We start from the raw sequence: 24719 nt of genomic DNA on the forward strand, positions 1-24719 counted from the left end.
ATTTGCGTGCGTGCGTGTTTCATCTCTGACTGAGATTTGTTTCTGTGGAAGTCATTTTGGACAAGCATGAGGTCACCACTCACCAACTGCCTGGGGGGCATCAGCATGTTGTCAGCACAGCAACCGGTTGCTGTGCTGTGTGTGTGTGTGTGTGTGTGTGTGTGTGTGTGTGTGTGTGTGTGTGTGTGTGTGTGTGTGTGTGTGTGTGTGTGTGTGTGTGTGTGTGTGTGTGTGTGTGTGTGTGTGTGTGTGTGTGTGTGTGTGTGTGTGTGTGTGTGTGTGTGTGTGTGTGTGTGTGTGTGTGTGTGTGTGTGTGTGTGTGTGTGTGTGTGCGTGTGTGTGTGTGTGTGTGTGTGAGGTGGACGCTTTTCAGACAGGGCATTAATCCGACATGTCGGACTAGCGTCTGCTCCCGTGCTTGCGGTTATGGTTAGGTTAGGAGATGAGGTGGGTTGTCATTTGTCCCTGTGTGTGTGTGTGTGTGTGTGTGTGTGTGTTTGCATCCCCGCCATGTGGTCCAATTCACTCTAGTGGGGAGTAGGCCTCCTCCATCATCTTCCAATATGTGTGTCTCTTTCTACTACACACGCACGTCTGTAGTCTGTCTACCGGCCACTGAGTTGCCCCAAAGGTTTTCAAGAGAAGGAGTGATTCCACTTTAACTCTGAGTGTATACAAATGCAACTAAATGGACCCTTGCAGGTATAATTGGTTACATTTGCACAATCTCATCTGCAAATGGATACAAACAAAAGAGACAACATGTATAAATGAACACAGGGTTTTAATGTGCTGGCACTATTGACCGCCAGCTCCACCCATTTTCCATTCAGTTCAGTAACATGATGAATGAATGCATGTTCTAGTATCGTATACGTGTCAGTATATTGACAGTGTGTTACACAATATGGATGGACAGGGCAGACAAGAAAGAGAGAGAGATTATCTGGACTCACTGCGCCACCCAAGCATTTCTATAGGTTAACCCGTTCAGGAGGGGAACCCCTTTTGGTGTTTTAAGTATTATGTTATACTTTAGCTATTGAAAAATAGCAAATCTAGGCCGCGCTATGAGCTTGTAGATCTGCTATTTGAATGTGAATGTGCCGCAAATCTTTGAATATATATTCTTTCAAAGCAAACGTTTTTAGCTCAAATCTTTGCTTCTGGGGGGGTCCCTGGAACTATATATTTTCAGATGGGGGTCCGCAGCCAAATACAGAAAATTCCGGGGGTCCTTGACGTAAAAAAGGTTTGAGCACCACTGACATCGAAACATAGGTTTTTCAGAAAACTTCAAGCTCATAGCGCTACGAGCTTGTAGACCAGCTTTTCTTTTTTTATCATGAAAATGTGGCACAAATCTTTGAATATAGGCTATATATTCTTTCAGGGCATGGGCTCTATTTCCGTCCATGCTAAACCCTTATCCCTTATAATGGAGGAAATGACTGCAAGGTTATAATTAAAAATGGAAAGTTTCATACTTAGATGGACTTCTGTGATATTGTACTTGGGTGTTTCAGTGTATGTGTAGAGGTTGTGTAAAAATGCAGTGTAGTGGTCGTTGTGTCTATAGAAAATGCTTTGAAGAAGTTGCAGGTGCCCGGTTTGTAGCCGGTCGTGAGCTGGGGGGCGGGGGGGGGGGGGGTCCGGGGACCTCTGGCCAGTCACTTGGTAGCGGGCTGGGGGTCTCCGGAACTTCTGTCTCCACGGGGTGCGAGCGAGGGGCCGAGGCTGGATGCAGGACGGGCCTGTGACAAATAATGTCATATATATATACTGTACCTGCTGTATATTGTGAGTCATGTCTCCGGCTCTTTCCTTACACTTTATTTGAAAAATGCTGTATTGTTGTTCTCCCTATAAACTACTTTTCCTTTTTTTTCTTTTTTTTTTACTATTTTGAACAACATTTTGGAATAGTTAAAATAGCCAATCTACAAGCTCACAACGTGTTGATGTAGATCGGCTGGTTGAACTATTACTATTGAACTATTAAACTAACTATTAAACTAACTAACTAAGGATTTTCAAAATAGTTAAAAGAAAGTAAATTAGTTTAGGGATAAGGGGTTTTAGCATGGACAAAAATAGTGCCCCAAACGTTTTTAACAAAAATCTTTGCTTCTGGGAGGTTCCTAGCTGGAACAACATATTTTCAGGTGGGGGTCGGCGGGACAGTGTACACCCTAAAAGCTGGACAAAAATACAAGCCGTAGTCAATGGAAGAATGTTTCCGTGCACTGGTTCTGTCCACGGTGTGGTTCTAACTCCCTGCCACTGTCCCTTGCAGCTTGTTTGTCGGGCTACTACAAGAGCTCCCAGGGGGACCACACATGTCTGCCGTGTCCCCTCAACAGCCGCACCACTAGTGAGGGAGCCACCAACTGCGTGTGCCGCACCAGCTACTACCGCACTGACTCGGACCCACCGCAGATGCCTTGCACCAGTATGTATAATTATACTATTATATTAGCTCCCTTCACCCGCTCCCTCCAGAGGCCTCGCCTTGTACACAACAAGAACTTGTTCCTAATGTACTTTTCAGCCGGTGTCATTATTTTGGGCATTTCATTATTGGGGAAAATTGTAAAAAGAAATTACAAATTACAAAAATAGTGAATGTGCGAATGTGCCTATTTTGTTTTCATAGGAAGTGATCATAATTTTTGGTCAAAAAAGTAGTATTAGGAAACACGGAAGTGAAACTGACTTACGTGGCTGGGTATGACTGATATGAGGTTAGGAGACTTACTGTAAGTGGCTGGGTATGACTGATATGAGGGGTAAAAAATGGTAAAACAAATATATGGCTACTCTACATTGAAAGAGTATAACATGGGGGGAAAGAAACGCAACCTAAATGGTACCCAGTTGGACTCTAGCATCATCTCTTCTTCCCTCCTGTTTCTTGCAGCTATTCCGTCCACGCCGCAGAACGTCATCTCCATGGTGAACGAGACGTCTCTGAAGCTGGAGTGGACGGCGCCGCGGGAAGGCGGCGGCCGCGAGGACGTGGTCTACAACATCATCTGCAAGAGCTGCGGCGCGGGCCGCGGCGCGGGCGGCGGCTGCACCCGCTGCGGAGACAACGTGCAGTTCGTGCCGCGTCAGCTCGGCCTGACCGACACACGGGTGCACATCAGCGAGCTCCTGGCCCACACCCAGTACACCTTCGAGATCCAGGCCGTGAACGGCGTGTCGGACCAGAGCCTCCACTCGGCGCGGTACACGGCGGTCAACATCACCACCAACCAAGCTGGTAGGGTCGACTCTGAACTCACCGCTGACCCGTTAAGGGTCCAATGGGCTGGGGGCACGGTAGCACAGTTGGTAGTGCTGTCGCCTCACAGCTAGAAGGTCCTGGGTTCGATTCCCGCTCGGGGCACTGTGGGTGCTGGCGGCGTGTTTCCTCCTCCGCGTCATCAGTGCCCATACCCGAAGTCGGGGTTGGCGAAAGGGCCTTTCTGTGTGGAGTTTGCATGTTCTCCCCGTGTCCCCTAGGGTAGATACCCTCACAAAAAACATGCAGTAATCCTGGTCTCTAAACTGCCTCCCCCTGGCCAGCCGGGGCGCCTGATGGAGGGGAAAGGAACTGGTTGGAATAACGTGTTCCTTCCACGCGCTACGTCCAACCAGGGAAACTCCCCCCTGGCAGGTGTAAAGGAGCAACTTGGACACTCAGGCATGAAGGAAGCATGAGTTAAGTCCGTTGCTCTCCCCAGGTTGGCGGAGGGTGTGTAGAGCCCAGGATCACAGTAGATGATTGGCACAGGGGTGAAAAATGGGTTACAAAATCGTGGGATAAAATATTGTGTAAAAAAAAAGGGTCCAATGGGCTCTCTATGCACACAACGAACACGACATGTTGGAAAGAACTTGGGCGCCTTCCCTATACTTCCTTACTGCTGATACTAGTGAAGGCTCTGTTCCATTCTGGTCAAACAGAGAGTCAGGGTGCTGCTATTGTGCGTGTTGGCTCACTGGAAACACTCTGCTACGGTATTCCACACGTAATTCCGACAGAGCATTAGTCCGACATGAGGGAACCGCTCGAACATGCGCTGCTCCCGTGCTTGCGGGTATTGTTAGGTTAGGGTTTGAGGTAGGTTGTCGTTTGTCAGACCAATGACTAGTCTGAACTAAGTACTGCACCCCTCTGCTACACCAGTGGGTCTCAAAGTGTCCTTCAGTGGGTCCCGTAAGGGACCCGTAAGGGTAGTGTCATTAGTATCATCAGTAACAGCTGTGAAGCAAGTAGAGAAGTGGCCCGGAAGTAGGACGAGTTATTTTGTGTGCGTATAGTCTATAGCCCATTAACACATTTGCTATGCAGTAACGCCTGCGGTTACTCTTGTCAACATTGTCTTTGCTCTGTCTGTCTGTTAGCCCCTCTCGGAACCCCCTGGGTCAGCCCAATCCGAACCGAACCGGGCTGACCCGTAGGGTCCCTGTGCGGTGATGTGTTTTCGTATGGGAATGTTGGAACGCGGACATAAATATCTTCGGTAACGTGGTTTCTGCAATGTTTGAGGGCTTTTGTTCGTTTCAGTTATTTTGAAGGTGTGAACTATAATTACCTATATAAATACCGCTGCGAATTCTCCTGTGGCGCGGAAGCCGTTAAGTATTTTGAATCTTTGTTTGACCGATTTGGTCGATTTGATTCTTCTTTTCCTTCCTTGTTTATTTACCGTTTATTGTACCGCCTCCCGCTGTGCGGTTGGCTTGTTCGTGGCTACGTTCCTGCCTCTGATCTGCTCTGTCATAGCTATAGCCACTAGCTAGCCAGATAGGCGGTACAATGAGGTGTCAATAAATAAGGAAGGAAGAGAAGAATCAAAGCGACCAAATCGGTCAAACAAAGTACTTTACTTTTTACTTAAAAATACTTAACGGATTCCGCGCCACAGGAGAATTCGCAGCGGTATTTATAGGTACTTATAGTTCACACATTCAGAAGCCCTCAAACGAGAAAAAAAAGCCCTCAAACAGCACAGACACGACGTTACCGAAGTTATTTACGTTTATTTATGTGTGCGTACCCGGTGGCAGGGTAGAGGTGGAATAGGACCCCATGGTCTGGGTCTCAAAAATGTCAGAAACTTCAGTACCATTGGGTTCTGACTTGTAGGGCTATCTGTCTGTCTGTCTGTCTCTCTCTCTCTCTCTCTCTCTCTCTCTCTCTCTCTATAGAGGGCACATCGTATTTTCTCTCGTGCTTTTCCCCGTCCTAACTTTCTGTCTCTGGGTTCTTTGACGTTCTCAGCACCATCAGCCGTTTCCATTATGCACCAGGTCAGCAGAGCCCCCAATAGCATCACTTTATCCTGGTCCCAGCCTGACCAGCCAAATGGACTCATCCTGGACTATGAGCTCCAGTACTATGAGAAGGTACAGTATTGTCAACAAGGTCTTTTGTACAATGTGCACTTTTTTTTTCTCCAATTAATTTCTCCAATTAAAAAACAAGGCTTAATTTTTCATATTACAAGATACATTCATTGAAATCCTCATGCATTATCGCTAGGCTGAGAGAAGAGATCCCACTTTTCCCACTTTCTATTGAACTTTATAGAATCGTCTTGTAGTTTAAGTATGAATGTTAGTTTTTCCATAACATACAGTTCCTCAGTAATGTCCATCCAATGTTTTTTCGTTGGTGGGTCCTGTAGGTACCAGCGTCGTGTGATCGCTTTCTTACTTGTTGCTAAGCGATCTTGATTAAATATTTATCATGTATTAGAAACTCTTATAAAAAGGAACAAGTCTGAGGTATCTTAAAACACAGAATTATCTCCAAGGTGGAGTGGATATCCTGCCAGTATTTCTGACTTTTAGGACAAGTCCAGAATATATGAGCGTGGCCCGCCTCCTTGTGGCCACACTGTCTCCAGCATGGCTGTTCTGTTTTCAATTGTCTTGACTTAATTTTAGGTGTTCTTCCAACAGAATTCTCTCCACATTCTTGTGTTGGTAGATGTAACATGTTGTGTTTTGCACATATTTACCCATTCCTCTGTAGTGATGGTAATCTCCAACTATTTTTCCCAATTCGTTTTAATGTACTCTGTGGAGTTAGCCCTAGCTGAAACCAAGGCATTGTATACACTAGACACTGCTCTTTTGGACTCATGCTTATATGCCTGTATAAAAACCTGTATGAGATCGTTTGTACAATGTGCACGTTGAGCTGTTTTTGTCAGGTGAAACCTAACAGGCCCGTTTTTATTAGCGACCTAGTCATGATTGACTGCCCCCTAGGCCAATGGGAGTCTGACCCCGTACTCTAAAACACAGCTGAAACGCCGCCAGCCAATCGCGTAGTAGTTGTCAATCAGGTCAATCATGACCTAGTCATGATTGGCTGCCTCCTAAGCTATGACACGCGCACCGCGGAAGTCTAATGTTATGAGCTAGCTGGAGAGCAGGAAAAAGAAAAGGAGGACAGATGCACAACGGAGACAGCGCTTGTTTCACCTGACAAATATGACTGTCATAATTTCTTGTTTATCATCATGATGAGGCTCAATGAGCTCTTCTGTGCACAACACTGTAGTGCAGGGGTTCCCAAACTGTGGTGTGTGCCGTGCACCCCTTGTGGGGCGCGAATGCCCGCCCTCTAGGGGGTGCGTGACATGAAAAAGGTAATGGTGGTTTTACGGTGTTATTATTTAACACAAACTGCTAAATCCTGCAAAACACTGTTGTAAGGAGATGTACTGTATAGAGTATACATGGCAGCTGCATGTCTCTCAGGGCAGTGACATCCTGACATGCCAAAGATTTATCATTTTTGGCCAAATACAACGAGAGGGAGTGTGGGGGGAGTGTCAGCTGAACTAGGTCAGGAGGTAACGGCGTGCACGGACAAAAAATGGTTTGGGGGCCGCTGCTGTAATGTAATGAGTCTGCAAGCAGAAGCTGCTGAATAAATATGACAGGTTGACATGTCAGGTTATCATTTTGTGTAGATGTAACTATGGCGTAAGAACCTGAATGAGCCAAACTATATGTTTCAGAACCAGGCGGAGTCGAACTCCTCTGTGGTGAGGAGTCAGACCAACACTGTGCTCATCAGAGGGCTGAGGCCTGGATCTATATACGTCTTCCAAGTGCGAGCTCGGACCGTGGCCGGATTCGGACGATTTAGTGGCAAGATGTACTTCCAAACTATGACTGAAGGTATGCTGAAGATCTCTTTATCTAAAAGGTAAAATGATAAATGGTGCGTCAATATAGCGCTTGTGCATTACATTCACCCATCTCACACATTCATACACATGCAACCAGGGGCAGTGGCTCAGGGGTAGAGCGGCCGGATGGGAACCGCAAGGTTCCCAGTTCGATCCCAGGCTCCCCCAGAGTTAGTGTCGAAGTGTCCTTGAGAGAAAGACTCTGAAGTACCCCTAATTGCTTCTGATGTGCAGGTTGTCTTGCATGGTTTCCTCCGCCATCTGTGTGTGAAAGTGTGTGTGAATGGGTGATTATCAAGCACTTTGGAATGGATAAAATCACTATTTCAATGAATGCACCATTTATAACCGTTGAGTCTTGCTCAAGGAACCCCTTTTGGTGATTTAAGCATTATGTTATCCTTTAGCTGTTGAAAAATAGCAGATATACAAGCTCGTATAGCGAGTGAATATTATTTCAGAGTGAACGTTTTTAACTAAAATCTTTGCTTCTGGGGGGGGGGTCACTGGAACAACTTATTTTCAGATGGGGGTCGGCGGCCAAATACAGATAATTCTGGGGCTCTTGGACATGAAATAGTTTGACATAGAAAGATAGGGTTTTTCAGAAAACTGTCACCATTTAGAAGGCATTTATAGAATGGTCCTCAGGTCTATGGGTTCATTCAGCTATGTAGTGTGCCCTGTCAACCAGGATGGCTCAGGTTTGATGCAGGGCACTGGACAGGAAATTATAGGTACACATACAGTAGAGTAGCCTATATAGCTACAGTATAGACACAAGTCATACGATCATACGAACGAATCATGTTAATAGATTTTTGTGGTGTCCTGACAGGGCGATATTTCCTGAGCATGTACGTACGGCACACACTGATTTCACAGCACTTGATACTTATTGCCTCATGTTATCGATCTCTTTTCATATGGACTGACATAAAACACACTGGCACATGTGCCAGTGTGTTATGTGTGTCTATTTTGAGACACATAAGTGATCTGAGGGTCATGCTATTTCTGGTATTCAGACAGCCAGCAATGGGTAAAACGCTCCCAAACATTTTTTGTCTCTGTGACACATCTAGGAGCCACAATCTTCATTCAAAGATGTTCCTAGACGCTTTGTCATTCGTCGATTTGCCTGTCGACCGGGTTTTTTTTTTCGACCAATGACAAAGCTTCTAGGAACATCTTTGAATGCAGATTGTGGCCCCACTAATTTTGGAGCATTTTACTCATTGCTGGCTGTCTGAATAAGTAATTCAAATTTGGACATATTATTGGGGAGCGAGTGACGCAGGCATCGTTGCCTGGATCATCACAATTTCACTGGACTGCACTCGTGAAAATACACTTGCGTTGTCACTCACTCAACTTCTCCTGCACGTCCAAAATAAACGCCACGCCTGTCCTTGAAAATGAACCACTATAGGCGCGTGAGATGCTGCCCGTCTGAAAAGGCCTTTAATCAACACCGCAGTGTTGATTTGGTCGACTAAAACTATGACGAAAGATGTTCGTCGACTACCTTTAAAGTACCGGTAAATATATTGACTATTTCGTCAACAAATGAAAACTAGACTAAAATGTTAGTAAGGGACTACTGGACTATGCTGAAAATAGCAGATCTACAGGGCTACACAGCTATTTTCAGCAAGTGTAAAATCAGTCATCACGACGGCATCAAGGCACACAAAACACATTTTAGCCGACTAAATCAAATGTAGATTTAGTCGACTAAAATCTTATATTTAGTCGACTAAAACTAGACTAAAACTAAAACATTCCAGGTGACTAAAATGTGACTTCATACTAAATGAAAACTATTCAAAAGACTAAAACTAAAATCAAAATTTGCTGTCAAAATCAACACTGCTTTACTGTCTTTTCTTTTTTATCTACAGAGGAATATAATTCCAGTATCCAGGAGAAGCTGCCTCTGATCATTGGCTCGGCTGCTGCGGGCGTGGTCTTCATCATCGCCATCACCGTGCTCATCATCGTCTGTAACCGGTCAGTCAGGCAGCACGCTGTCAATCATATACAGTCTGTAACCGGTCAGTCAGGCAGCACGCTGTCAATCATATACAGTCTGTAACCGGTCAGTCAGGCAGCACGCTGTCAATCATATACAGTCTGTAACCTAACCGGTCAGTCACGGCATCATATACAGTCTGTAACCTAACTGGTCAGTCAGGCAGAACGCTGTCAGTCATATACAGTCTGTAACCTAACCGGTCAGTCAGGCAGCATGCTGTCAATCATATACAGTCTGTAACCTAACCGGTCAGTCAGGCAGCATGCTGTCAATCATATACAGTCTGTACTCTGTAACCTAACCGGTCAGTCAGGCAGCACGCTGTCAATCATATACAATCTGTAACCTAACCGGTCAGTCAGGCAGCACGCTGTCACTCATATACAATCTGTAACCTAACCGGTCAGTCAGGCAGCACGCTGTCAATCATATACAATCTGTAACCTAACCGGTCAGTCAGGCAGCACGCTGTCACTCATATACAATCTGTAACCTAACCGGTCAGTCAGGCAGCACGCTGTCAATCATATACAATCTGTAACCTAACCGGTCAGTCAGGCAGCACGCTGTCACTCATATACAGCAGTGGTGGTAAAAGTCCTGAATTAAAAAAAGTACAAAAGTATCGGCATACCAACAGTATACTCATTGTGCGGAATATTGTCCCATTTCAAGTTTTCAAATCTTTTTAAAATAGCCGATCTAAAAGCACACAATGCGTCGCATTGACGCATGCTTCTAGATCGGCTATTTCCAAATAGCCGAAAAGTGTGCATATAGGGCTGAAGTGGTTAATTTTGTAATAATCAAAATGTACAAAGTAACTAAAGTTGTCAAATAATTGTAGTGGAGTAAAAGTACAATATTTGCCTCTGAAATGTAGTGGAGTAAGTAAAAGTACAAATACGTCAAAATTGTAGGTTGTAAGTAAATGTACTACTTTCCACCACTGATAAACAGATGCCATGATTACCACTATACCTGCATGTTCTGTGTTTTTACGAGGACAAAAACAAGCGTTTTCTGACCCAAAAACCATGACTTTTCAGGACGGGTCAAAGAAGATGCTGTCTGCCTTGTTTTGCAAACCCTTAGTGTAGATTTGTGTTCAAGACAGATGTGTACTCAGGCCAGGGCACTTCAGTGAGCTTGCAAGCACGCTTGCACACTATGTGCTGCGGCTGCTGCCTTCCTGTACAAATAGACCTGGACTTTTACTTTGAGGAGGGCAGTAATCTGGCACACTTGACCTAGATTAAATCAACCAAACAGTGTTTTATGGGAGTTCCACATACAGTAGCGGCTAATAAAATCTCCCAAGCATCAACTCTAAGAACCCCAGTCTAGCCTGGCCTGAATCGCTGAGTTCCGTGATTCTACTCAGTCTGGACAGAGGCTGCTTGACTCGCATTTCATAACGTTAACTGTTACGTAGCCACGTTGTTGCTGTCATCAGCCAGCGCCACTCTGTCCATGCTTCTCACTGTTGAAAACAATACCGCCATTCGAGACGGCTGTGTGGGGTGAGTTTAGTGAATTATAAGGGGACGTTGCAGGACAACAGCAGTAGCTGCGCAGTGCGCATTGATACAACATCAAACTGGTGTTTTTCCTCAACCCGCACCACAGACCAATCAGAAGCCACGGTTCCATTTCAACCTTTCATATGTCCCGTCTACCTTGGAGATCAGGAGACTGTCCAGACTGAGTAGCGCAGTGACATTTTCAGGCTGGAACCCAGGCTAAGTAAGAAACTTTGAAGGATAGCGTGGAAATACAGTAGTGTCACTGGTGTATTCTGCTGACAATGCACAGGTTTCTAACTACAATATAATGAAATACAAACAAATATTATATCCCTCTTTCACATCCCTTTTTAGTCTGTTGCCTGGCCTGGTGATATGCGCTTCAATGAGCACACCTTTGTAGTTACAGCTGTTCACAGCTCACAGAAAACCAACTACAGTACTACTAACGCACTGTAGTTGGCCTACATTTATATATCCTAGAGAGGACATGTTATATAAATGTTCATTACAATGATTCCCGCAAATAAAAATTGCGCGTGCATGCGTGCGTGTGTGTCCGCTGTTTGACCTGCTGGTTGACACAAGTTTGAATCCAGAACAGAATTTGTATAAAAATGCCGTAGCCAGTCTACTTCTGATGTGGAACAAAAATGGCTCATCTAATGTTATTGCCATCCCTTGCGCTTATTAGAATTAATTTCAGCATTGCATTTCAACATCAGTTCATTAATTAACATGGTTAGCAGTCTCTCTCTAATACAGCCTCTAACACAGCTACGTTACACACTACAGATACAATCAGCCTAAAATCACTAATGGCTTCATTTAACCCTTTTAGACCTGAGGCCAATTTTGAAAAGGCCTTCAAAAACCTGAACGACACCCTAAAACCTGAGGTCTTTCTGAGAAACTTGGAAGAATTGAATCCGGAAATCCATACCGGTACCGAAAGAGACTACAAAACTACAAGGCGACGGCAGCCGGTCTTAACCCTAGAACACTAAACCCGGGAGATTTTCACCCGTGTTTAGTGATCCCATACCCATTTTTTTATTTATTTTTTTACTTCTCACATGTCCCAGGAATGGGTTGACCAAAGCAAAAGTTCCCAGCTCCATTATTTTTTATTTTTTAATATTTTTAAAATAATACCCACATTCTTTGCTGATTTTGCTCCCCTATATTGTAATAGGTCCTCTCCATGATATCTATTTTTCAGGGTTTTTTGTGAAAAGTCATGATGAAATATTAAAGAAGAGTACCTCAAGTTGCGGATTGCTGTATATTTTTATGAGAAATATTTTTAATGGAATAATATTGGATAAAATATACCTGATCTACAAGCTCGTAGCTGTAGATCTGCTATTTTTGAAAAATCGTGAAAATGTGCCTCAAATCTTTGAAAATATATTCTTTCAGAGCGAAAGTTGAACTCAAATCTTTGCTTCTGCCAAATACAGATAATTCTGGGGGTCCTTGACATGAAAAAGGTTGAGCACCACTGACTGGTTTTTCAAAAAGCTGTCAGGATTTAGAAGACATTTGTAGAATCTTGTTCTTTCTGTGTGTCCATAACAGAAGGGGATCAGCTAGACCAGAATCTGAGTACACAGACAAGCTTCAACACTACACCAGTGGTCACCGTAAGTCACACTAAACTAAATTTATTTTTTTAAGTGGTTTTGCTCGTTTTGCTCTAGGCTTCAGAGTTTCAGTTACTGTTGTGGGGGAAATTATTAAAAAAGCCATCCATAGTTTTCTCTATGTTTCTAGGTTAGAGTTGAGGGTAGAAAAATCATTCTAAAACCTTTCTTTTTCTCCATAGTGTTCTCTATACCTACTGTACAGTAAACTGGTTTCTTATGACAGTGCTTTGTCCCAGTGTCACCAGGAATGAAGATCTACATTGATCCCTTCACATACGAGGACCCAAATGAGGCCGTCAGGGAGTTTGCCAAGGAGATTGACTCCTCCTGTGTGAAGATTGAGCAAGTCATTGGTGCAGGTAAAATTGCAACGCGTCCCATGCTGCACACACTGCTACCGTACGTACATCCACATGGTGTAGTTATTCTTAGATGCATTAGAAGAAGACCAGAAATGTAAGACGTGTCTTTATCTTGTAATAAATGCATCCATATAATACGTTTCAGTTCCCACAGTATTTCCAGGTGTTTAGACAAAGTCAAAGTCGTACGATTAGTCACACACGTTACAGCAGTCAAATTTGTTCTCCACATTTGACCCATCTCTTAGAGCGGTGAGCCGCAGCGTGCGCCACGCTCGGGAATCATTAGTTGATTTGACCCCCAATCCAACCCATTGATGCTGAGGCCAAGCAGGGAGGCATTGGGTCCAATTTATACAGCCCCGACCTCCCAGTTTCAGGGCGGACACTCTAACCACAAGGCCACTGTCTGGTTAGAGTGGACGATGTTCCTGGGAATGGAGGAAATGCTTAGGACAAATGCCAGTACAAGAGGGGCAGACTTGATACTTTGAATCCTTTGAATTGATACACACTTGAGCTAAGCTTGTGCCAAATTTCTTGTGCACACTGCCAGTAAACTACAGTAACATGATACTACTTTTGTCAGGTACCATTGGAGGTTTTACCACTTTCCTTTACAAATCAGATCAACACAACCCAGAACCAATAGTCTCTCTTTCACTAATAGGAGAGTTTGGAGAGGTGTGCAGTGGAAACCTGCGTCTGCCTGGGAAACGAGAGATCCTAGTGGCTATTAAGACCCTCAAGGGGGGCTACACAGATCGCCAGAGACGGGACTTCCTGAGTGAGGCGTCCATCATGGGCCAGTTTGACCACCCCAACATCATCCACCTGGAGGGAGTGGTGACCAAGAGCAGCCCTGTCATGATCATCACAGAGTTCATGGAGAACGGGTCCCTGGACTCCTTCCTCAGGGTAAAGCATGTACTCCATTGTATAGGATCCCTAGCTGGACTCCTTCCTCAGGGTAAAGCATGTACTCCATTGTATAGGATCCCTAGCTGGACTTCTTCCTCAGGGTAAAGCATGTACTCCATTGTATAGGATCCCTAGCTGGACTCCTTCCTCAGGGTAAAGCATGTACTCCATTGTATAGGATCCCTAGCTGGACTCCTTCCTCAGGGTAAAGCATGTACTCCATTGTATAGGATCCCTAGCTGGACTCCTTCCTCAGGGTAAAGCATGTACTCCATTGTTTTATTTTTATTAATATTATTTATATTTTAGGCGTGTTTTATTGCTCCCCGTTTGCAAGGCCCTTTAAGCATGTACTTCATTGTATAGCTCGCTGAAAAGAACCAATGTTCAACTAAAATACTTGACGCATGCTTTGGAAGTGATAGGTTTGAAGGGTAAGACCACAGGTTTGGGTTGTATAGTTAGTAGTTACCTTGCCATGATGTAACTCCAAATGTGGACAAGAAATAAAAAAATAATTGTTCCAATTATTCTTTATTTCTTGTCCACATTTGGAGAACACAACCCAACCCAAACCTCTGCCAAAGTGGACTTGCACTTTAGGTCAATGTAATATCATGTAGGCCGGGCTTACACCTCTGAATCAGTAATTCCACCATGCTGTCTGTGTCCTAGAAGTAACATTATCCACATTGGAACAGCTCGAGGGTTTGCTTATTACATCATCACTACAGTCTTCAGTTGTCACTTATAACATGATGCCCCCCGAGTAAAACGTTTACTAAGACGAACACTTTTTATTCTGCTCTGAAGAAGGCTCTGCCGAAACGAGTGCCGCTTTTTCCATTTAGTTGGTTTATGATTAGTTAAGTTATTTTCAAAGCCTGAGCACCCACTGCCTCAACCAATCAGAGCTGAGCACTCACTGCCTCAACCAATCAGAGCTGAGCACCCACTGCCTCAACCAATCAGAGCTGAGCTCCCACTGCCTCAACCAATCAGAGCTGAGCACCCACTGCCTCAACCAATCAGAGCTGAGCACCCACTGCCTCAACCAATCAGAGCTGAGCACCCACTGCCTCAACCAATCAAAGCTGAGCACCCACTGCCTCAACCACGGGCAGTTTCCAGAGGAAGGGCACCTGTTTTTCATTCTTTATTATCTGTCAATTTAGCTTTTGATTATTTTTTTCTTTTTTCCTTCAGCAAAACGATGGCCAGTTCACAGTAATCCAGTTGGTGGGCATGCTACGTGGCATAGCAGCAGGGATGAAGTACCTGTGTGACATGAACTATGTCCATCGAGACCTGGCGGCCCGGAATATCCTGGTCAACAGCAACCTGGTGTGTAAGGTGTCTGACTTTGGCCTGTCGCGCTTCTTAGAGGACGACACGTCAGACCCCACTTACACCAGCGCTCTGGTGAGTCACCGGCGGGCATTTAGCACCGGTGGAAAGTAACTAAGTGCATTTACTTAAGTACTGTCCTTAAGTACAATTTTGAAGAATTTGTACTTTACTTGAGCATGTCCAATTTAGTTACTAGTTACCTTGTAGATCTGCTAATATTTGTCTACATTTGAAAACTTGAAATTGGGACATTCTGCATAGTCAGTATACTTTCTACTTTTGGTACTTTTAGTAGTAAAGTACGTTAATTTGTAATTCTACCGAAATGTGTGCACAGCAACAATCTTGAAAACAAAGTATTTCATTATGGGTTTGTGCTGACAGGCCTTTTTGATGTCAATCAATCAAGTCAACTTAATTAATTCAAGTGGCAGATGCCAAAAAATAGTTATTTTTTAAATATATAGTTATATAGTTAAATTCTGTTTAGGGGCATGTCATGTGGTCTACCTGCACAGCCTTTGTGATCTGGGCACCCCTGGTATACACTCTGATTAACAGGGGATTTTACATTATAGTCAATGAATGGACACATGCCAGAATGATCACCGGCCGTTTAAATTATATTAAAAACTTTGGCAACCAAAAATACTTTGGCACTGTGTATCTTCACCAGGGCGGGAAGATCCCCATCAGATGGACAGCTCCCGAGGCCATTCAGTACAGGAAGTTCACCTCCTCCAGTGACTGCTGGAGCTACGGCATCGTCATGTGGGAGGTGATGTCCTACGGCGAGAGGCCCTACTGGGACATGAGCAACCAAGATGTGAGTATATATCCAGTAGGGGTGGGACCATATGGGTACCTCACCATGGGCTCCATTTTCGTCACCGCTAAACCCCTTAACCCTAAACTTCTTTGTCTTTTTTTAACTATTTTGCAAAACATTTTTGAATAGTTAAAATGGCCAGTCTACAAGCTCACAACGTATCATTGTAGATTGGCTAGTTGAACTATTCAAAATAAGTTTAGAAATAAGGGGTTTAGCGGTGACGAAAATGGAGCCCTACATATTTGGTCATATTAGGCCCTCGATAATGATACTATCACGATATTCGATATATTGCAATAGAGAGCAATAAGAGATTTCATCAACGATATATCACGATATAAGTAATGATATAAGTAACCAGCCAGGCAGGGACCCACACACACTCACTTAAGGAAGTGGTTTGCAGTGCACCACTTAAAAATATCCATAAAATGCAGCAATCTGGAATTATGTATTTATTCCAAAATCTTTTAAGATTTCTTTTGTGTCACAAACTGGCCAATAAGTACATGAATCTTGCCTCCTCCAAACAGTAAAACACTGACTACAACTTTGCAACTTGTGAACACTGAACAGCTTGTCTGTCCACAACAATGGGTAGCCTACTACTACTACTAGTACTAACTAATCAATATCAAAATATTGGGAGGATGATACGATATCTATATATATTGTGCATGGCAATATATATATCATAATATCGCAATATCGATATATAGTCCCACCCCTAATATCCAGTGGTGGAAAAAGTACTCAATTGTTTTACTTAAAGGAGAAATCCACACCAAAACACATGAATAGTACCCTGAATCTTTATAATCCTGCCCCATCATTCATAATGCAGGTATTTTAGTAATAACAATATATAATAATAATCTTTATTTATAGAGCACCTTTCAGACACAAGTGCAGTTCAAAGTGCTTTACATACAAATTAAAATTAAAAGAAGAAACAACGGGTAAAAACAGGGTTAATAAGTTCAGATCTGGTCAGTAGTAAAAGTAAGACAATATTAGTTAAAAAAGAATTAAAATAAAAAATACGATCAGTTAAAAGCAAGGTCTTAAAAATTGGTTTTTAGCTGCCTTTTGAAGCCATCGACCGAGGTTGCCAGTCTGATATACAGTATATGTAGGGGGAGAGAGTTCCAAATCCTTAATTGGTACGTAGCTGGCAAAGGCAGCTTTGCTGTGTCTCTTGCCATTTGTTGGGATTTCGATCAGCCGTTTAGTAAGGAGGCGAGCTGGGACATAATCATGCAGGCAATCTGACAGATAGGAACCCTTCTTGACTTTAAAAGCAAGTAGAACTTTAAATTAGATCCTAAATTTCACGGGGATCCAGAGCAGGGATGCAAGTACCGGAATAATGTGGTCCCTTTTTCTGGCTGCTGCATTTTGAATGAGTTGTAGACGGGCCGTGGTTTTCTTAGGCACGCCTGTATAAAGTGCATTGCAGTAATCTGGGGCCCACGTACCATGAGGGGGTTCAGGGGGGTTCCCAGTGAAATCTGTAAATGTAACTAATTTAAAAATAACTTTGAATATTTATAGTATAGTATCGGTTATATGAAAATAGCCGATGGTGCCTGGCACAAAATATTTTCAGATAGGCCAAATACATATTAGTTTAGGGGTCCTTGACATAAAAACACTAACACAAAATAATAATAGTCTCTCTTTAAAAAATATATAATAGTCTTTTTCTTGTGCTGTTTTAGGTGATAAATGCCATAGAGCAGGACTACAGGTTACCGCCCCCTATGGACTGCCCTAGTGCATTGCATCAGTTGATGCTGGACTGCTGGCAGAAGGATCGAAACAACCGGCCCAAGTTAGGCCAGATAGTGAGCACTCTGGACAAGATGATCCGCAACCCCAACACCCTCAAGGCCATGACGCCACTCTCTTCAAGGTATGGCCTTCTAACCCTAACCCTCTCTAACCCCAACACCCTCAAGGCCATGACGCCACTCTCTTCAAGGTATGGCCTTCTAACCCTAACCCAACCCCAACACCCTCAAGGCAATGACGCCACTCTCTTCAAGGTACGGCCTTCTAACCCTTACCCTCTCTAACTCTAGCCCTAACCCAGGGGTAGGCAACCTGTGGCTCTTATAGGCCCTCTCCCGTGGCTCCTACGGCAAAGTATACGAAAAGGAATAAGAGTTTTTTATTTTTTACATTTAATCATCATTTATTATTGAATTTGTAGTAGGCATAAAGTTATTATTTCATTTTGATATTGCAAAACAATGTTGCCTATACACCAGATAAAAATAAGAATCAAATTGAATGAAGGAAAATAGAAGAATAGAGGAATGTATTCATGATAAGACATATTTGTTTGTTTTCCACCACCAATGCTGCTGGCTTACTGGTACAGTATACTTGATATGCTTTGAGAAATTAGCAAACAATAAAATAAATAAAGTAATATTGAAAGACCAGAAAAATCACAAATACTTAGAGTTTGCTTTATTAAAGCAAACATATTTTGCGGCTCAGATAGAATTGTAATACGTTTTCTGGGCCAAAAATGGCTCTTCTGATATTAAAGGTTGCCTACCCCTGCCCTAACCCAACCCCAACACCCTCAGGCCATGACGACACTCTCTTCAAGGCATGGTCCTCTTCTTACTCACTGGTTCCTTCTTGGGCCTGAATTTATTTTGTAGGTCATGAAGCACCACCAGTGTTGATTTTGTCGACTAATAATATGACAAAAAATGTTCGTTGACTATACCATTTGTCACTGACGAAAACAAAATGGAAACTAAATGAAAACTAAGCTATGATGACTGAAACTAAGACTAAATATACTGACAATTTCGTCCCCAAATAAAAACTAGAATAAAATGTTACGAAGGAACTAGTGGACAAGAGATCCAGTATGAGTAAAAGACACAAGTCATTTTACACTTGGTTGCATGCTGAAAATAGCAGATCTACACTACAAGCTCACAACGTGTCACGCTGCGACGCGTTGTGAGATTGTAGATTTTCAGCAAGCGTAAAATCATCAGTCATTACGACGGCATCAAGGCCCGCCAAAATACATTTTAGTCGACTAAATCAACAGTATATTTAGTCGACTAAAACTAGACTACTGTAACACTAAAGCATTTCAGATGACTAAAATATGACCAAAAACTAAATTAAGCTTTATTCCAAAGACTATGACTAAACGAGAATCAAACTTTGCTGCCAAAATCAACACTGTGAAGCACTATTGATATCATTGTTCTGTTTCTGCAGTGTTCACTTACCTCTGCTAGACCGCACTACTCCAGACTTCTATCATTGTTCTGTTTCTGCAGTGTTCACTTACCTCTGCTAGACCGCACTACTCCAGACTATTGATATCATTGTTCTGTTTCTGCAGTGTTCACTTACCTCTGCTAGACCGCACTACTCCAGACTTCTATCATTGTTCTGTTTCTGCAGTGTTCACTTACCTCTGCTAGACCGCACTACTCCAGACTTCTCGTCCTTTAGCACAGTGGACGATTGGCTGGAAGCCATCAAGATGGGTCAGTATAAGGAGAACTTTGCCAATGAAGGCTTCGCCAGCTTCGATGTGGTGTCCCAAATGACCACAGAGTAAGTCCTGATTTTAACATTCATGGATTCAACCCAACAGATTAAAAAAGTATATATATCTCTTAATTTAGTCGATGTAATTGTCTCGGGCAGAGATTGTACTGTGTCTGATCCCCATTATGAAGCACTTACTTAGAATAGTGTTCTGTTCTCATGATGGGAACAGAATGTGCAGAGAGTGTACACTTTCATAATGTAAGTTTGAGCCACTTCAGAGTTGTGCTGTCTCCGTCTAGAAAGTCTACTTCACTCCCATAACCATGGTTTATGAATAACAATCTCCGTCTAGAAAGTCAAGCTTCAATCTACTTCACTCCCATAACCATGGTTTATGATTGAATAACAAACGCACAAATAAAACCTACAGAAAAGCACCCTTCAGGCAAACAGTGCATTTTCTATTATAGGAGTGGTTAATGAGGGATAATAATACATCCACAGCTCTTTTAAAACGTCGCAGAATGAAAGCATTGTTTCATCATAAAAAGTATTTATGATTGTGAATTAAACTTTTATTATGCCCTACCCGGGTTTCAAACGCTGCTGGTCCCCTGAGTGTGCCAAATTAATTACTACTGTTGTCGAGCTATTACGGGCAGTCCTTTGGGAATAGAATGAATTGTGATTTGGGCTTCATGCAATAGCCTATAGTACCAACTGGTAACTGGCCACCCACAGGATATGTACATTTCTCAAGAAGAGAAGTGAACCGATAGTTTAACATTGTTGGTACCGTGCTGTATCTCTGTGTCGGTGAGGGCAATAGCTGCATTTGATGGTAAAATGAATTCATTACTCTACATAAATGTTTTATCACTTGAAATGACTCTGTCTGACTGGTCTCACTCCACTCAGCCACTAAATAATATATGGTTGTGCAGTGAACTGGCAACCACATGAGGGGGCCTGTTATGTGCTTTGGGCAACACTGGGGTTATGATGCAGATTGTGTGGTTGCACTGCGACATCTAGTGGCTGAATGTTTCTATTTCACCTTTAACATCTTTTGCTGGTCTTAGTACTAGAAGACTTAATTGAAACATGAAATATCCCCTGTGTGAAGTGAGGGGCGCTCTGATCAACATACATCCTCCATTCACCGTCAATGGGAATTTAATGTTTGTGTAAGGCGAAACTGAATAGCTGAATATATCTTTTCAGAAGTACATAACACTAATTTACTTCTTGCATAATCTTTACCCACAGCTGATCAGTTATTGTCATGTCACAAAGAATTATAAGGCTATGTATGTAAGTTAAAATTGTAACTTTACCATCAAGCAGATTTTCACCGAGGTAGCTAGCTAACAGCAGCATAAACCTATGCATATAGAACCAGGTTCATAGTACATAGGATCATTGTATAATCCATCAAAAGTATTTTATAGAAAACAACAGAACAACCACTCACCGCTCACAGGAGATAAAAAGGTAACAATAGTTAAAGGGATTTCAAAACATTTTTGGGTCATTTTATCGTCTACTCAAGCTTTAAGTGAACAGCCCAGACAGATTCAGTACTATTTAGATATTTTATCAGACACGCCCCCTTCCTATACAAACCCATTGTAACTTCAAACTCCATTTTAACCATGATAGATTCATCGAAAATACCCGACCTCGGTTCTGGTGACTGAATGGGGAATAAAGTGGCCACCCTCGCATATTAAAAGGGCAGTATGAGTCACCAAGGCTTTTCCATTAATCTATCATGGTTAAAATGGGGTTTGAAGGTTGAAGGAGGTTTGTATAGGAAGGTGACGTGTCTTATAAAATGAATATCAAATATCTAAATACAGAATCAAGCAACATAAAAACTGTCGGGGGGTCTCACAAAAGCCAGAGTAGACGATAAATTACCACGTTATTTTTTTAAAGTGAAATATCCCTTTAAAAGTATATCAATGGTGCTCACGGATCAAACGGAATCAAATGAGAAAGAACAATGACGATCCGGGCATTCAGCAGTAAAACGGAGGAAAAGCCTTAGGCAACTGTTAATTGCCTAATTGCATGCAGTAGCTATTATCATGTGTTCTAGTAGTATTTAATGAGTTTGTCTGTCTGTCAGGTGCTTTTTACTCCTGAGAGTGCCCAAAAGTATTCCACACTTAATTAAATGAGTGCCTATGCTTCTCATTAGCATAGCATTTTGTTCTACAGAGCTCTGGGCAGGTTGGTTAAAAGGTGATAAGCATCAGTCTTCTGCCTCAGTTTAAAAGGTTGGGGTGCCTGGTGGCTCAGCCAGTTGCAAGTTCAAATCCGACTCCCAGTCTTGTCTCGCATGTCTCTCCTCTCTCTCTCTGCCTTTGGCTTCCTTATTTCTCTACACTAGGGTTTCACTTCTAGTGATTTTTGCTAGTTGACTAGTTGCCTAGTTCACTAGTCGAATGAAGCATGAAAATAAATTAAAAACTATTAAGGTGTCACTGGCTGACTGGTCTCTTTACACAGGGATATCCTTCGAGTGGGTGTTACGCTGGCAGGCCACCAGAAGAAGATCCTCAACAGCATTCAGTGTATGAGGGCCCAGATGAACCAGATTACCTCAGTGGAGGTCTGACCGTGCAGACCTAGACTGGCACGTTGTTGTCTTCCCACTCCTTCTGCATCCTTCCACTGGGAACCTAGCTCCTTGGATCCCACAAAATGTCAGGATTCTCTTGAGAGACTATGAACTAACCCACCGCTCACCCAACGCAGCCAGCAGTGCACATTCCTTTATTGTGTCCTGGGTCTTAACATCACACTCATACTTCACCCTAAAGCTCAGCGCTTCAAATCACTGGATCTGTCTGGGTAGTCCCACATTCCGAACATACCCGCATAAGGAATGCCTTGAACTTTTTTGAACGTTTGTGGAAGGAGGATAATGGGCAATAAATGACAATTGCTTATTGAATTACTTGTTGGTAATACAACAAGCAGTAAAACACTCAAACATTATTCTGAGTTGATAAGCCATGTTGGTTCTAACAAGCCAAGCACAAAGTATTAATGCTGGAAAATGACAAAACGGAAGACACATTTCTTCTTAGCTTTCCTAGCACATTGTTTAGTGTTCACACACAGATGCTACGGTATGATCATTTTGTTTTATGTGCACCTCTTAATTGGTATTACTTGGGCAAGGAGCATGATTGCGTTGCCACATAGAGCTGAATTCCACTCTGTTGAAGCTAGCATGCCAGGTAGTGGCAACGATAGGTTTCAGGATGCTGTGGAATGCTAATGAGCCGCTTTTAGTCAAAATAGCAAATCGATCAATCAATTGTCCCACCCAAGCGATACAAATGAACAGTTTGGATCTGGTCACCCTACTTGGCAGAGAATGATAGAAGAAAATAGAACATGTCAAGAAGGTATCCTTTTACAATGTAGAGACTGGTCGAGTGGTCGTCATGAAGTCCAGTCTATATACCTTCTATCAGTTGACATCCACAGACCCAGTTCAATCTGGTTCCACATGTTCACAGACCCAGTTCAATCCGGTTCCACATGTCAACCATTGGACCAGTTACAGCTTTGGTTTTGGATCATTATATTGGCTTCCAGACTAATGTGAAGGGTTTGCCCTTTAAAAGGGCTTTGTTTTTACAAGAGCTGGGAAGAGATCTACTGTACAAGGAAATCATGTCTGTTTTGTTTTTTTACAGAAAAATGACATCACATTGGCATCAATGAATATACTGTAGGTCATCAGGAGTATGATTGTAGATACCATAAGTTGAAGTCGTGTGGTTTTAGAAACATCATGAAAGTCTGCATGGTCTATGCTGTCTGAGTTTGAAGTCTGGAAGTGCCATAAACTGGTTCCTCTTTCAGTAGCAACTATAGCTCTACAATAGAGGTCACAATATGGGATAACGGACGATTTGAAAAGCGAATGACTCGCTATTACTTCTTACACACTAATCGCCTATTTGCGAGGAAAAACAATGTTTTTAACTTTTAAATGAAATTCACCAGCTTAGAAATCCCATATAGAAATGCTGTGGAACCATGCAGCATGTCATTCACTGTGTTTTCACTATCCCGGGTTAGGGTTATAGCATTAAGGAGAGCAATATTGTTGCAACAAAGGTTTTACTACTACCATACCGTGGTTGTGAGATCGGGGGACTACAAACAGGCTATTACAAAATTGGTTAATAAGCAGGAAATACGATTTAACAGCTGCTGCTGCAATGACATCACATATTAGCTGCGGCAAAAAGCAACCCTTTTGTCTTGTACTGTACATATCGAACGCATTTGACTTTGTGTTGTTCACATCAACAGGCCACAGCCATCATAGCGCAACTAATTATTCACACAGGTCCAGAGTTACAGTAGCAACAACCTATTGATGTGCAATATTTTCTTTTTTTTTTCTTTTTTCAGTGACTCGGTAACTGTTTGTGTTTGTTAAAATAGTTTTTATGTTGGTTTTGTACTTACTTGATTTGGTCTTTTGCAGGCGGGGTGGGGACGGGTGGGAGATTTTCTGTGATTTTTATATTGAGGACACACAATACTATGTTAGCCAAATTATCCGTCTTTTAATGGTTAAAGAAATCTGGACATTCATCTTAACCTTCACATACTGTAGGGTGGGCACTGTGAATTCTTCTCGGAGAAAATGTTATTTTATGCAAAATGGAGTTATGCCTGTGATGATCATTTCCACACTCACTGTAGAGACTTTTCTATTCTGTTTATGGAAAAATGACACGTTTTGTTGATGGTTCAAATGCTGTTCTGTAAGTGTGAATCCAGAGCTACTGTAATTGCACAAACATATACAGTAGCAGTGTTTTTGCGACAGCTCCAAACCAGGATCGGTGATTCTAAATGGAGCCAACATACCAAAACACTGCACTCTCCAAAATGCATTTTGTTCGTTTTTACAATGTGATTTTTGATACGTGTATGTGTTTATAATATACAGTGTATGTATATACAGTATGTGTGTATACTGCCATTATAATTATTTTTTTCTCTGTGCAGAAAAGAAAAATGTGAAATTTTCTTTGTCACATCTATAGTGTTGATAAGTAGCCTTGTACTATACAAAAGCAAGAAGCTATGCCAAGGCATAGTCTCTAAATAAAGGATTTGTATAGGGAAATTATTAAACAATTATCATAGGGGGGGTTATACAGTATTGTACAGTATGTCCTACTCGTACTGTACTGGCACAAATCAAAAGTTTACATGCTGGCACACCACCGATTATATGCTGTACCTGTTCTGTACC

The 24719-nt window shown here is 42.6% G+C and overlaps 1 protein-coding gene across 2 annotated transcripts in view; it reads left to right on the top strand.

Moving 5' to 3' along the window:
* Window positions 1-22063, top strand: part of ephb2a (eph receptor B2a) — a gene marked incomplete at its 5' end in the record, with an annotated part of 58742 nt that extends 36679 nt beyond the window's left edge. For both annotated transcript variants that reach the window (XM_080764253.1, XM_080764254.1), the window contains 13 exons: window positions 2297-2452; window positions 2921-3265; window positions 5273-5397; window positions 7026-7188; window positions 9104-9212; window positions 12345-12409; window positions 12649-12771; window positions 13445-13692; window positions 14902-15117; window positions 15722-15871; window positions 17599-17792; window positions 19325-19480; window positions 21935-22063. In XM_080764253.1, the coding sequence (XP_080620379.1) occupies window positions 2297-2452; window positions 2921-3265; window positions 5273-5397; window positions 7026-7188; window positions 9104-9212; window positions 12345-12409; window positions 12649-12771; window positions 13445-13692; window positions 14902-15117; window positions 15722-15871; window positions 17599-17792; window positions 19325-19480; window positions 21935-22043 (2159 nt within the window). In that variant the 3' untranslated portion in view covers window positions 22044-22063. The remainder of the gene's footprint in view (window positions 1-2296; window positions 2453-2920; window positions 3266-5272; window positions 5398-7025; window positions 7189-9103; window positions 9213-12344; window positions 12410-12648; window positions 12772-13444; window positions 13693-14901; window positions 15118-15721; window positions 15872-17598; window positions 17793-19324; window positions 19481-21934) is intronic.
* Between the last annotated feature and the right edge of the window lie 2656 nt (window positions 22064-24719).

The sequence above is a fragment of the Protomyctophum bolini genome (assembly GCF_963924005.1).
Source record: "Protomyctophum bolini genome assembly, chromosome: 5".
NCBI classification, from domain to species: Eukaryota; Metazoa; Chordata; class Actinopteri; order Myctophiformes; family Myctophidae; genus Protomyctophum; species Protomyctophum bolini.